Source organism: Eublepharis macularius, chromosome 2, assembly GCF_028583425.1.
Source record: "Eublepharis macularius isolate TG4126 chromosome 2, MPM_Emac_v1.0, whole genome shotgun sequence".
Classification (NCBI taxonomy): Eukaryota; Metazoa; Chordata; class Lepidosauria; order Squamata; family Eublepharidae; genus Eublepharis; species Eublepharis macularius.
In genome coordinates, this window is record NC_072791.1 from 194535277 (window position 1) to 194549378 (window position 14102).

A 14102-nucleotide genomic window follows, 5' to 3' on the forward strand; every position below is an offset into this window, starting at 1 on the left:
AAGGCAAAGAAAATTATCTAACAACCACCCTAGTCAAAAATACTCGTTTTGCTAACAGGTGGGGGGAGGGGTGACACAAACTTGTGCCGATAACATCTGTCACCGCCCATGAGATCTTAAGAAAAACAGGTTTTACTTACCATAACTGTTGTTCATCTAGGTCTTCCGTGCAGGCACACATGGGACTGCGCACGCGCAGGCCTGCCGATACCGGAGATTTTAATAGCTAAACACCACCAGGGGGCGCTCCCGCCTCTCAGCGCGCATGCGCGGCCGCTTTCCCGCCGAAACGGACCTTAAGAGGCGGAGCGCCCCTCACATACCCTCAGTTCCTCTTTCGCCGCCCCCTGCAAGGTAAGTACCAAGAGAGTTAGCGGGGAAGGAGGGAGGGCATGTGTGCCTGCACGGAAGACCTAGATGAACAACAGTTATGGTAAGTAAAACCTGTTTTTCATCTACGGTCTTCCTGTGCAGTCCCACATGGGAAGATTCCAAAGCTAAATACCTGGGTGGAGGTGACGCCAAAGCATCACTCAAAGATGGAGTGCAGAACTGCTGTGCCCACCGCTGTCTCCTTTCTATCTAGGATGTCCAGCGCATAATGCTTCACAAAGGTATCCGCCGAGGCCCACGTCGCCGCCCTGCAGATGTCCTGGAGTGGAACACCTCTGAAGAGAGCCGCTGACGACGCCTGGGACCTGGTGGAGTGGGCATGCACTTGCAAAGGACAAGGTAAGTTAGCAGCAGAATAACAGGTCAGTATAGCCTGGACCACCCATCTAGAGATAGTCTGAGCCGAAGCCCGGTTACCCTTCTTCGGTCCAGCAAAACAAATAAACAAATTAGAGTCAATCCTAAATGGTTTTACCCTATCTAAATAAAATAAAATGGCCCTGCGAACATCCAAAGAATGAAGGGCCGCCTCTGCCTCAGAAGCCGGAGTCGGAAAGAAAACCGGCAGAACCAATTCCTGAGATAAATGAAAACGGGATACTACTTTAGGTAAAAACTCAACCTTTGTACGAAGAACGACCTTCTCAGGGTGAAATTTCAAATAAGGGGGCTCGCAAGATAACGCTGCTAGCTCCCCAACCCTCCTGGCTGAAGTAGCCGCAACCAAAAAGGCCACTTTCATGGACAAAAAACGAAGCGGACAGGAAGCCAAGGGTTCAAACGGCTTAGACATCAAACGAGTCAGAACCAGGGGCAACGACCACTGAGGGACCAAAGCCCGCACAGGGGGAAACAAATTATTCAATCCCCTCAAAAATAGTTTGGCAGAATAGTGGGAAAAAACAGACTTTCTATCCACTGGAGGGTGAAAAGCAGAGATGGCTGCCAGATAAACCTTGACTGAGGAGTTGGCCAAACCCTCCTGCTTTACCTCCCACAAAAAGTCCAAAATCTCAGAAAGGGTGGACTCAAAAGGATCCAAACCCCTGCGACTACACCACACAGAAAATTTGTCCCACTTAAGGGCATAAGACTGCCTGGTAGACAAACGTCTAGCATTTAAGAGAACATTAGTCACAGCCTCGGAGAAGGCAGCCCCGGCCTGATCAACCACGCTGTGAGTTTGAGTCTCCTGATGTCGTGGTGAAGAACCCCCCCGCAGGTCAGGAGATCGGGAACCACCGGGAGACGGATCGATTGAGTCTGTAGACTCAGAAGGGAGTGAAACCATGGTTGCCTCGGCCAATACGGGGTCACCAGGATGACGGACGCTCTGTCCCTCTGGATCTTGCTGAGGACCCGTGCCAGAAGCGGGAACGGAGGGAAGGCATAACACAGGGGACCTGACCAACTTAACTGAAACGCGTCCCCACTTGATTCTGGGCCTACTCCTCCTCTGGAACAATAAGCTAGGACCTTGCGATTTTCCACAGTCGCAAACAGGTCCAACTCCGGAGTCCCCCATTCCGAGAAGATAGGGGCGAGATACTTGTCCTGGAGGGACCACTCGTAGTTTTCCCTGTGGAGCCTGCTCAGGTGGTCCGCCATGGAATTCTGCACCCCCGGGATGTGAACTGCATGCAGCCAGACAGCATGATCTATGGCCCACTTCCAGAGTCTCATCGCCTCTGTGCAGAGAGCCACAGACGCCGTGCCACCTTGCTTGTTGATGTAAAACATCGCCGTCGTGTTGTCGGTCAGGACCTGAACGGACTTGTTCCGCACGACATCTGTAAAGGAGATCAATGCATATAAAATTGCCCGTAACTCAAGAACATTAATATGTTCCTCACGTTCAGATTCAGACCATAACCCATGGGCATAAAGGCCAACACAGTGAGCCCCCCAACCGAAAAGGGAAGCATCAGAAGTAACTGACAGATGAGTTTGGTGAAAACCAAACTCCATCCCTTTAAATAAATTAGCATCATCCAGCCACCACTCCAGGGAGGACAGCACCCCCCTAGGGACGGAAAGTCTCCTATTTTGAGAATCACGGGCCGGTGAGAATACTGAATTGAACCACAATTGGAAGGGTCGCATAAATAACCTGGCCAGCGGAACCACAGCCGTAGTAGAAGCCATGCAACCCAAAAGGGTCTGGATAAAGCGAACAGATTGGAAACGACACCTCTGAAGGGTCGAAATAAGCCTCTTAATTTTTGCAGCACGCTCTGAAGGCAAGAAGCCTGCATCCCGAACACCATCCAAAACCACTCCAATAAATTGGATGGAGCGCACCGGGGTCAATTTGGACTTCTTCTGATTAACAAAAAGACCCAAGCGTAAACATAAATTTAAGGTGAGATCCACCTGATTGGACACAGAGTCAGCAGAATCACCAACCAAGAGCCAGTCATCCAGATAAGGAAAGATCTGGCAGCCCTGGAGGCGTAAATGAGCCACCACTACTGCCACACACTTGGTGAACACCCTAGGTGCAGTGGCCAACCCAAAGGGTAAAACATTGTATTGAAAGACACGTTGCCCATAGACAAAACGTAAAAACTTCCTGTGTTCAGGGAAAATTGAAATATGAAAATACGCATCCTTCAGATCCAGGACTGCAAACCACGACTGTTGGGGCAACAAGGTCAAAACCATCTGTAAAGTAACCATTTTGAATTTACGAACTCGTATAAATTTATTCAAACCCCTAAGATCCAGGATAGGCCGAAGCCCACCATCCTTCTTCTCCACTAAAAACAGGTTGGAATAGAACCCCAAACCAGCTGAAGCAACCGGAATCTCCTCTATAGCCCCTTTCTGCAATAGGGCTGAGAGCTCTCCCAGGATCTCTGAACGAGGGGGGTCAGAAGAAAACACAGGGAGACGTAGGTAAGGTAAACCAAGAAATTCAACTTTATAACCAAACTGGATAATAGACAAAACCCAAACATCGGAACAAATTGAACACCAGGCATCCAAAAAAGCATTAAGCCTGTCCCCAAATGTGGGGTCAGGTCCCTGTGATTGTCAGAATTGCTTATGCAATTGGTCCTGGTCCTTGGCCTGATGCTGTTGGGAACCAGGCTTGGGACGTTGGCCCTGCCTTCGTCTGGGAAAGGCAGATTGTGGGCTCTGGTAGCTCCTGCGCTGCTGGTAAGCATACCCTTGATAGGGCTGATAGCGGTGTTGTCTGCCACGCTGGAAGGAGCGATAGTATGGGCGAGAAGGCTGCTGCGACGGCTGGTGTAGAACCCCATACGAGCGGGCTGTCAAACGGTCAGTCCTCTTCTTAGAGAGGAACTCGTCAGTTTTCTCTGAAAACAGAGTGGTGCCCTCGAACGGCAGGTCCTCAACCCTGTTCCTTGTCTCAACTGGCAGGGCGGTCGTGCGAAGCCATGCGTACCTGCGCAGTACCACCGAGGAGAGAAGTGATCGAGACGCAGTGTCAGCCATACTTCTCCCAACATTAATTTGGTGTCTGGATAGACGAACAGCCTCCTCCTGAATGACCCGAAGCAGAGTGCGCTGATCTTCGGGAAGCTTAGGAAGAAAAGACGCCACCTTCTTCCATAAAAACAGCTGATAAGCCGCCATCATTGCGGCATAATTCGCCACTTTGATGCCAAACGTAGCCGAAGTATACAACTTCCTACCCAAGGCATCGATCTTTCTACTATCCTTGTCAGTTGGAGCCGATAGCGAGCCCTGGCGAGGCCGAGCTTGCATCTCCTCGGTGACAAGTGAGGATGGAGGAGGGTGAACGGCCAGGAACGGATGAGCATCGTCCTTGGTTCTGTACAAGCTCTCCACTTTCCGATTAGTGGCGGTAGCAGACGCAGGTCGAGACTGCAGCTTCTTCCATAGATCAGCAAACCCCTCAATAAGGGGAAAGGCAATCGAGGGAGTAGAACCCGAATAGATATGTTGCAATATCTTATCAGTAAATTTAGATTCAGTGGAAGTCACTTCAAGGTCCAGGGCTTTCGCCATTCTTTGGAGCAACTCGTTGTAGGCCCGAAAATCATCAGTGGGCGAGGCCTCATCAGATGGCCCAATCTCCTTTTCAGGTGACTCCGACAGAGGAGAAACACTGTAACGGGCCCGGGGTCGTGGAGAGACCCGATCCGACGGGAGGCGGGACGGGTCATAGCCAACATCGGAACCGACTCGAAATGAGGGAGACAACGAAGCACCTCTATAATGCCGGTCCGAGTAGTATGAACTCTCCCTACTAAAGTAACGAGGGACAGGATCATCTCGACGTCGACTCTCCCTGGATCGGCTCCGATAGGACCGTGGGGTCCGACAGCTAGAGCGACGGGCAGACCGACTCCGTCGACTCCGAGCCGACTGAATAGAGTCCGATTCGTACGAGGCCGATCGAGCCCGACCGGAAGGGGTAAGAGGCTTCTCGAGGAGAATGACATCGTCCTCCTGAGCCACCCGGTCCGGAGGAGTCTTGGACTGCGGACGATCACTCGCCTCTGCCTGCTGCTCCACTTGGACGGGAGCGGAGTCGACCGGAACCGACGGGGAAGAGGTGAGTAAGCCTTCCAACACTGCCTTATCATGCTTACTGGAATGCTTATGCTTCTTCTTTTTCTTTTCAGGAACGGCCTTCGGTCTCACAGAAGGATCCGAAGTCATCGGAACCGTAGAGGTGGTCTGAGTTGGCGGAGTCGACCTCGGAACCGACGGAGTCGAACTTCTACGGGCGCCACGAGCAGGTGAAGCCGAGACAACCGACGAGATCGAAGGAGGTCGACTTGCTAGATGTCTCGGAACCGAAGCGGTCGGTTCCGACAAACTCCGACCCGAAGGGATCCTCTCGGACCTCGACTCCGAGCGACTCGGAGACGGCTGAGAACGAGGAGTCTTGGAACCCGAAGGTACAGGAGGACGAGAGGACGCAGACGGAGCAGACGAAGACTTCGGTGGAGGGTCCTCGACCGACATCGCACGCTGCCAGAGAAAGGCATGCAAACGATCCGTCCGTTCCGCCCTGGCCTTTGGGGTAAACGCGCGGCAATGCTTGCACGCCTGAGTGTTGTGAGTTTCCCCAAGGCAATATAAACAAATGGAATGGCCATCCGACCTTGTCATCTTACGATTGCAGGTCTCGCAACGCTTAAACAAGGCCTTCTCAGACATCGCGAACGAAGAAAGCTGTAAACCTCAACGATCGGCGGCGAAAGAGAAACTGAGGGTATGTGAGGGGCGCTCCGCCTCTTAAGGTCCGTTTCGGCGGGAAAGCGGCCGCGCATGCGCGCTGAGAGGCGGGAGCGCCCCCTGGTGGTGTTTAGCTATTAAAATCTCCGGTATCGGCAGGCCTGCGCGTGCGCAGTCCCATGTGGGACTGCACAGGAAGACCGTAGATGAATAATTTAGTTAAGATCTGACAAATGTCTGAAAATGATACTGCAGAAGAAACTCAACAGTCCATAATCCTGGGGTGGTACAAATGTTACTTATTTAGATAGAAAGAAAAAATATACATGTCTTCACTTACCCACCTCCAGCCAGTGACCTGCTTGAAGTGGCTCACAACATTTTAAAAAATACAATAAAATCATAACAGCAACAACAATGTAAGAAAACATAAAACAATATCCAGCTGCCTAAAGCATACCCTTAAAGCAGTCCTCTGGCAGGAAGCAGACCATAAATATGGCTTTTAAAAAAGACAGAACCCCTTAGTTAAAAGTTATGGTAAAAGAAATGTTTCTGCCTGGCACCTGAAGGACAGCGCAATAGGCATAAGGCAAGCCTCAAGGGAGAGGGCACTCCACAGGCGAGGTGTTACCACTGAAAAATCCTCATTTCTGGTCACCCCCTGCCTCACCTCTAAAGACTGGAGCGCAAAGAGCAGGCTTGGAAAGAGAATCTTGGCAGGCAAGCTGACAGAAGGGGTGGAGATGGTCCTTCAAATATGCCAGCCCCGAGCCATTCAGGGCTTTAAAATGCAAGAGCCATCAGCCTGAACTGTGACCAGAAACCAAGGATCAGCCAGTACAGATTTTTCAGCACAAGAGTGATATGATCTATATATCCAACCCCTCAAACATCCTGGCTGCTGCATTCTGTAACAGCTGAAGTCTGTTGATCATAGGATTGCCAGTCCCCTTACCCTCCTGGCGGGAGGGGGAGGGACCTGGCACGTACCTCTGTGAACTTCTTGTGCTCATATAAAGTGCACAGGAGCGATTATGTCACTTCCGGAAGTGACACCATCGTGACCACTGGCCAATTATATCACTTCCAGAAATGACATCATCTCTGTGCTCTGGCCTGGGAAGCTTCTTGCCTCCCAGGCCTGTTCCCTGGGGCCTTCCTCCCTCCCCTTGTGGGGAGGAGGAGAAGCTGGAAGCAGGGTATCCCCCCCCCCGGGGGACTGGCAGCCCTACTTGATCATTTTCAAATATACAACAAAGAAATTATGAAAATCACCTCAAATTGACAAGGGGAACCAAAGTGTGAAAAAGGTGACCTAAGCAGACAGATTGTACAATAAAACACATGACACCACTGAGCTAAGAACACTACTTCCCAAATGATATCAGTGTGCAAACAAACTATGTAACTAGATGAGAGGCAAGCTCAACATGGCAGACGGGGTGGCGACAGGGCTGGTTTTGGCACACCTCCACCTCTGCTGCTCTGGGCACCTAATGGACATGCCAGTCCTGAAGAAAAGAGTTACATCTAATGTAGATTATGTTGTATACAGAGTCTGCTTCAGCAAATGGATATTACATCATGCTGTACCACACTGAGGAAAGCAGTACTTTAAAGAAATGTCATGTTCAGTACTGTGGACCTCACAAATAGCATGCTCAAAAATTGAACACACTCTCTGCTTGCAGCTCCCATTTCCTCTCAAATAAAGTGTTTTAGGGCAATTTCAGCAGGAGGGAGGGTAGACAACTGTTTACGTAAATGTCAAGGCATGTTGGTAAAATTTTCCAAATTATTATTTTTCATGGCTCTAACGATAATCACTTTTAGATGTAGAATCCTTGTGCTAATGTAATACAAAAAATCTTTGGACAATATCTTATTTTGCTGTTGAATATCTTCCCTTTTGTTGTTATTGAAAAAGTTAAAAATAATTTTTTTAAAGTGTTTTATATTCTCAGATTATTGATTTGTTTGTAGTATTTTGAGGGTACCTGCACCCTCACATAAGTGCATAGCTGCTGCTGGCATATGCTTAAATTTTACTGAGGTAATTTCTGGATAGGGGAGTATAAGAATTATAGTATTCTTGGCCTTACGATTCAATTGGGGATGGACTGCAAATGCAACACTCATCCGCCTTGGCAAAAAGCCATACTGAGGGGAGTACTTCACAGGAAAGATAAGGCCTGGTTGAAGGCCTTTCCTTTAGTTATGCCCTGAGGCAGGTTTCTCCTTAGAATCATAGGGTTGGAAGGAGTCATCCACTCCAACCCCCTACACAATGCAGGAAATTCACAACTCCCCCCCCCACACACACACACAGTGACCCTTGTTCCATGCCCAGAAGATGGCAAAACAGAGTCAGGATCCCTAGCCAAAATGGCCAGGGGAAAATTGCTACCTGACCCCAAGGTGGCGACCAGCATTACCCTGGGCATGTAAGAAGGGGCCACAAGGACTAACCACTGATGTAACCCTTCCTGTTCTCCCTCTTATGAACTGCCTTGGTTAACAGAATAAGCATTGCTGCCAGATGGCCAACTAGACTCTGCTTAAAAACCTCCTGAGAAGGAGAAATTATCCTGTTTGGAAAAGCCAGGTTTGTGGCAAGGTGGGGGGGGAGGCAACTGATGGGTGCCTGCATATTGGAGCATACACTTCATGTTTCAAGTACCTGACATTTCTACAGGGATTCTCACAAAAATGCAAGTTGCTTTGGGTTGAACAGTCTTGTTCTCCCATCAGTATATTTTAGCTTATTCCAAGCATATAACACACACATTATGAATTTGTAGAGAAGATTCAAGAGCAGTCCAGAATCAGCATTAAAGTCAGCAGTTAAAATTTTTGCATGTGAAATTTAATTCCTGGATTAATTTTATGGAGAACTAAGAACAACAATTTAGATTTAGCAAAGCCACTTCCATAAAAATGGCTCTTTTGACCCCTAAATATCCATAAGATTTTCCTTATGTATATTTGCTATGCTCCATCACTCATTCACACCCATCTACAAAGAATCCAAATGTCTTCTAAGCAAAGCTAGTGGGGGAACCCCAGCCTTAGTTATGCACACCTCCCAATCTACTTCAAGGCAGTCAGAAGTCCTGACCTACTGGAATCCTAATTTATTTCAGAGACTAAGCCTATGAAATGACCTGGCATTCTTCTTAACAGGGAGAAATCTGTTCCCTCTTCCAACCCAGGGATTTCTGCCAAGAAAAGAGGATTATGAGCATTGGACGCGACTGGTTCTGCCAATTTCCTTGGTTACTATATGAAGAGTATTAAAGTATTTAGAAGAAATGGAGGGCAGAGGGATAAGGAGGAAAGATCAAGAATCGAAGAGAGGTTGTCCCACTAAACCTCAGCAAGCTGTGGAAAATGACACATATGGAGCGTTACAAAGCTTGCTATTTGAGGGTGTGTAAAAATGTCACTGATTGTGCTCTTCCATACAAGCGTTCCCATCCAAAAGAGTTGTTAGTTCAACTTCCCATTGCAAAACACCATGTCAAGCTCTGTGAAGGTCACAGAAAGTGTTGCCTTGACAATGTGGGGAACAAAAAAATAAAAATAAAAAAACGCATGCTGTTTTGTCTTTGGATAAAAACAAGATAAAAAGGCACAAACAGGGTAGAAGCTGGTTCACAGTCATATTAGACACAATATAATGGGCAATCATTAGTATGTAGGTATAATTCATTAGTGTAAAACAATCCCAATGACTTCAACAAAATAACAGGCTGAGGTACGGTAGATCTGCCATAATTTTATACATACCTAATTTTTTGTCCAGTGCCAGACACATGGAAACCGTTTACCTGAAGTAACACAGGGCAACCTTACAGGCCTGCCGAGAACTTCCCAGACAAGGATTCTCTCTGCCTCCCCACACAACATTCTGGCCCCATTCCAACAGCATGATCAAATTTATTTATTTTATTTGCTTCATTTATATTCTGCCTTGCTATCTAATAGGGCAAACAGTTTACAACTTTCTCCCCTTCTCCATTTTATCCTCTCAACAACCCTGTGAGGCAGGTTTGGCTGAAAGAGAGCGACTGTTCCAAGGTTTCTCAAGCAAACTTGTACGGCAGAGTGGGGATTCAAACCTGGGTTTCCCAAATCCTAGCCTGACATTTAATTGCATGATTCACCCAGACCCAAAGTGACCTGGCCCCTGGAATTCTGTACCCCATGTCCTCCTCGCTCTGCAGCCATGTGGTTCTACAATCAAGTATTGACAGGTGGCTTAATCTACCCATTTTTCAGCACTGACCAGAGGGTTCAATGTCATAAAACCAACCACTGGTGCTGGCTAGAGATCTCCAGCATCTCAAAGTGCCTATAGAAAGCTGAAGTCTCCACCTATGGTGGAGAGTGCCATCAAGTCACAACTGACTTCTGGCAACCCCTAGTGGGGTTTTCAAGGCAAGAGACTAACAGAGGTGGTTTGCCATTGCCTGCCTCTGCAACCCAGTCTTCGCTGGAGGTCTCCCACCCAATTACTAATCAAGGCTGACCCTGCTTAGCTTCTGAGATCTGGCAAGATCAGACTTGCCTGGGCTATCCAGGTGAGGGCCTATAAATACACATATTTTATATATTATACAAGAAGTGTAAGCACATGTACAAAGAGACATGGTTTGAAATTCATGCCGTATAAATATGTCATCACTTGGTGAGGCAGTGGTACGCTCATTCCATATTTGTGGTTGTATCTTCTGATACATTATTTGTGTGAGGACTTTGGAGTTATTCTACGGATGACCCAACTGTATTGCAAACCACCACCATTGCCCCCGGGGTTGGCATTGCGGTTATCTTCTGTACTGCTGTCCTACATAAAATCAGCTGGTGGAAAGGAACCATTCTTGCTCTCACTCTGGGGTCCTATTATTTCTTCCACCTCCTCTGTCATGTTAGAGACAAGTTACATTTTTTTGTCCATATGTATCCATTGCATGGATCTTACTACAGGCTCAAGAATGTCCACATAAGCATTTATTTGTAGAGATTCTTTGCAAAAGCGCAAATCCAGAGATAACTGGGAACAGATTTGCACAAGTTTGACCTTGTAACTATAGCTCATGTCTTTCATTAACTCTGGCCTGGTGTAATTTCCACTTGAAATTCTTTTAGAAAGGAAAAATTGATAATCATATTGAATTTTATTTGGGAAAAAAATCAACAGACCCTTTGTTTAAATCCAACACCCCTCACGGTTCTTGTATGTGTTCAAGAGAAAACTATAACATGAAACATCAAATGAATAGTCATCATGAATAACGTATGCATTACAGGAGTTTTCAGATATCCTCATTATTGTTGCTACCCTGCCCAATCTTCATACAGCAGGAGCAGCAGAACTGCTAAGGCACTGACCAGCAGATCAGAAAATCCCTGGTTCAAAAATCCTGCCTCTGCCACAAACTCACAATGGGATAAGGTTGCCACTTTCTGAACCTGCCCTGGTAGCTGTGCCTTTACATTGGTTTGATCTGCAGCAACATAAGTTAAATTTCCCTTCAGGGTTGTGAACATTTCACCGGCTGATTTCTGCAGAAAACACTTCTATTGAAAGCCCAGTTTACTAGCAACTCAACCTTAAGCAAACTGGGTAATCTTTACAATGATCCTGCGAGGTAGGCTCGGTGTACATGTAATCTTATGTAGTTGAACAACATACATGTACACTGAGCCTACCTCACAGGATCATTGTAAAGATTACCCAGCTAAAGTATGTGAAGCGAGCCAACCTTTCTGAAATATTTAGAGGCATATACTTTTTTTAAAATGACAGAAACAAAAATAGTAAGTACACAGTGAACTTTTTAAAAAAGACAAAGCACAGCAAGTTTCACTGGGTTACAAAAACACAACCTATTTTACTAAAGAAAATAATGTTGAACTACAACGGTATTTTATTAATATTTCTGATTTAGAAGCCATCAATATTTTCCCTGTACATTCTACATATCTACATACAGGCATCACAGCTGGAGCATGGGGACGGACTGCGCCCGCTAATTCCCCTCACTCTATAGACATTGACCTAACGTAAGCACACAATTTAAATGTACTCAAGCCATCCTTGACATCCGAAAACTTTAAAAACCAGCATTCCCAATTGTATAGACAGAAATATGGGGCTACAGTTTGTCCACATGCAGATTCTGGGTTGATGTATATCTCTGATCACACAGAAATAGTTGTGGGGCTTGGGGGCACAATTCTGTTCCACATACATTGCTTGGTCCAGGATTTTAATCTATTTCTGGTGGGAAAGTCCAATTCATTAAATATTTTAATACATTTTTACAGGGGAGATCTCATTACTAATGAAAACTAAATGCTCCCGTAGAAAAAGCAAGATTTTCTTTATTATGCAGAACTCATGAACATGATTTTCAGTTCAGGAGAGACAGAACAGCAACTTAACATCTGCAACCTTTTCCCTAAAAGAGCAGCTATATGAGAGGGAGAAATTCAGCAAGTACAGCTTCCCCCAACACAGAGTAACTCTAATGAGAAAGGCCACACTTCCTCAATTTGTGCCTGTTTTTGCATAGGGACGAAGGCACAGAGTTATTATCAAGTTTAAAAAATAAAGTAGAAAACCTTCAATATACAGGGGACAGATCCAGACTAAATTTTCCAATGGCAGAATGCAACTTCCTTGCCTTTTCCCTCCTAGTGTAGCCTACTGATCTACACAAAGTGCTACTCCTGGAGGGTCTGCAGCAGGTAAGGAAAATCAGGAGAAATTGCCAATTTAGTCTGGATACAACCCACATTATACTACAATATGAAGCCATTCTATTTCTATAAGTTAAGATGTGGCATTTTGCACACAAAATATGATCTATAGATAGGCACACAGTTTTGATGACAAGATCCAATATTCAGGCAGCTCTACTGCTTCAGCCAGATGTCATGACAAAAAATCTAGCACATGCAAAATAAAAATCTTAAAGCCCCCTCACCAACATTTCTTTACAACTAAAATAACCAACCATGAACAACACCACCAGTTAATTGCTCGGCCTCCTCTAATCTATTTTCCACCCAATTCTAACTCAGCAACCATATGTATGTCCCATCGTTTCATATATAGCAAACTGCCACAGCCTAAGTGGTAATACTATACTGGGACTTGCAAACTACTGCATCCCCAAAGACCACTTTATAAATGACTGCATATCTAAAAATAATGAGGGGATACTCGTCCTACATGTGGTACTTGGAATATTCCAGTACAAAAATCCTGAGACGTGTACCCTCTAATTTATGAAAGAGGGACACACATTTAAACACACCAGGAAGGACTGTGGCCCTGTTTCTATACATTTCAAAGTGAAAACCAGCCATTTCTACAAGCGTGCTCCCCGCACCACCACCACAGACACAATCTACATATTCTGTACCACACCTCCCAGACGTGGCTGCATTAAATGAGCACACTTCTCCCTCATCCCCCCCCCCCAGCCACCTACCCGTTTCTGCAGGACAATTGGAGTAATCACAGGCAAGGTTACCCTCCTTCCATACAGGCTCATTTCTGCTCCTCACAGAAACCAACTCAAAAACTCTTATCTGAGCCACGTGTCAAATTAAAGTAACTCCTTTAGAGGAGCCGCTTTTCAGATATCCACACCTCAGCGAGAGTCAGCACTGAGAGATGAGTGACTAAGCAATAAAAAGCAGTGCCGTTTCTGTGAATCCATTCCTTCAGAAAGCCAATTAAAGATGACTCTGGGACAAAACTAACCAGGGACGGACCAATCAGAACTCCTCCTTTGCCCTTGGAAACACATTCTGAGACTTCTGTTTATTATATTTAAAGAACCAGATTAGACAAGCAGCTCAAATCGCTCAAACACTTCTCTTTGCTGGCAACCCGGGAGCTGTACCATATTTTCTTTTTTTCGCAGTAACATCTATTGCACAGATTAGAAGGGAAGGTTTAAGCCAAAGACGCACGTCAAACCTGTCTTTTGATCAAACCAAGATGTCCCACAAAGAGGGGTTTTCATGCACTGAGAAATCAGCATGAGATCGGCCCAGTGGAGCTAATTATCTTCCTGATATCTTTGTGTGAATCTGTTTACTGTTTTTCCAGGTCACAAAAACGCCCCCCCCCCCAGGCATCCTTACTTCCCTTTAGGGCCAACCCAGAGTAATATGTGAAAGAACAAGAAAACTTAAGTTGCAGTGTTGGCTTTGACAATGGGGCCTAATATTTTTATTGCTGACGGGGAAAAAATATTGCTTGCTTCCTGAAAACACAGGAGCAGATTTTAAAGAATATACTACCTCCTTGAACTGCTGATGTGTCCCCTAGCATAGTATCAGTAATCCATGCCAAAATTGCTATCCTATTTGCTTGAGATTGCTGGAATGAGGCCAATGATATGAGAACAAGAGGGGGAAAGTTGAATCAGGGTCACATTAGTTAGCAATATTAAGGTATTAAATCCTAATCAGTTATACAGAAATGGCACTATGTCTAATAACTC

The 14102-nt window shown here is 46.1% G+C and overlaps 2 protein-coding genes across 2 annotated transcripts in view; both read right to left on the bottom strand.

Annotated features, from left to right (window-relative positions):
* GRB14 (growth factor receptor bound protein 14) overlaps nt 1-13142 on the bottom strand; it is a 50438-nt gene extending 37296 nt beyond the window's left edge. The window contains exon 1 of the mRNA XM_054972128.1: nt 13080-13142. Coding sequence (XP_054828103.1) covers nt 13080-13142 — 63 coding nt within the window. The remainder of the gene's footprint in view (nt 1-13079) is intronic.
* On the bottom strand, nt 169-2277 carry LOC129324742 (uncharacterized). Its single transcript, XM_054972127.1, has 2 exons — nt 506-2277; nt 169-347 (listed from the first exon to the last, which is right to left on the bottom strand). The coding sequence occupies exon 1, from the start codon at nt 1916-1918 to the stop codon at nt 530-532; it is 1389 nt and encodes a 462-aa protein (XP_054828102.1). The 5' UTR covers nt 1919-2277; the 3' UTR covers nt 169-347; nt 506-529.
* Nucleotides 13143-14102: the final 960 nt, after the last annotated feature.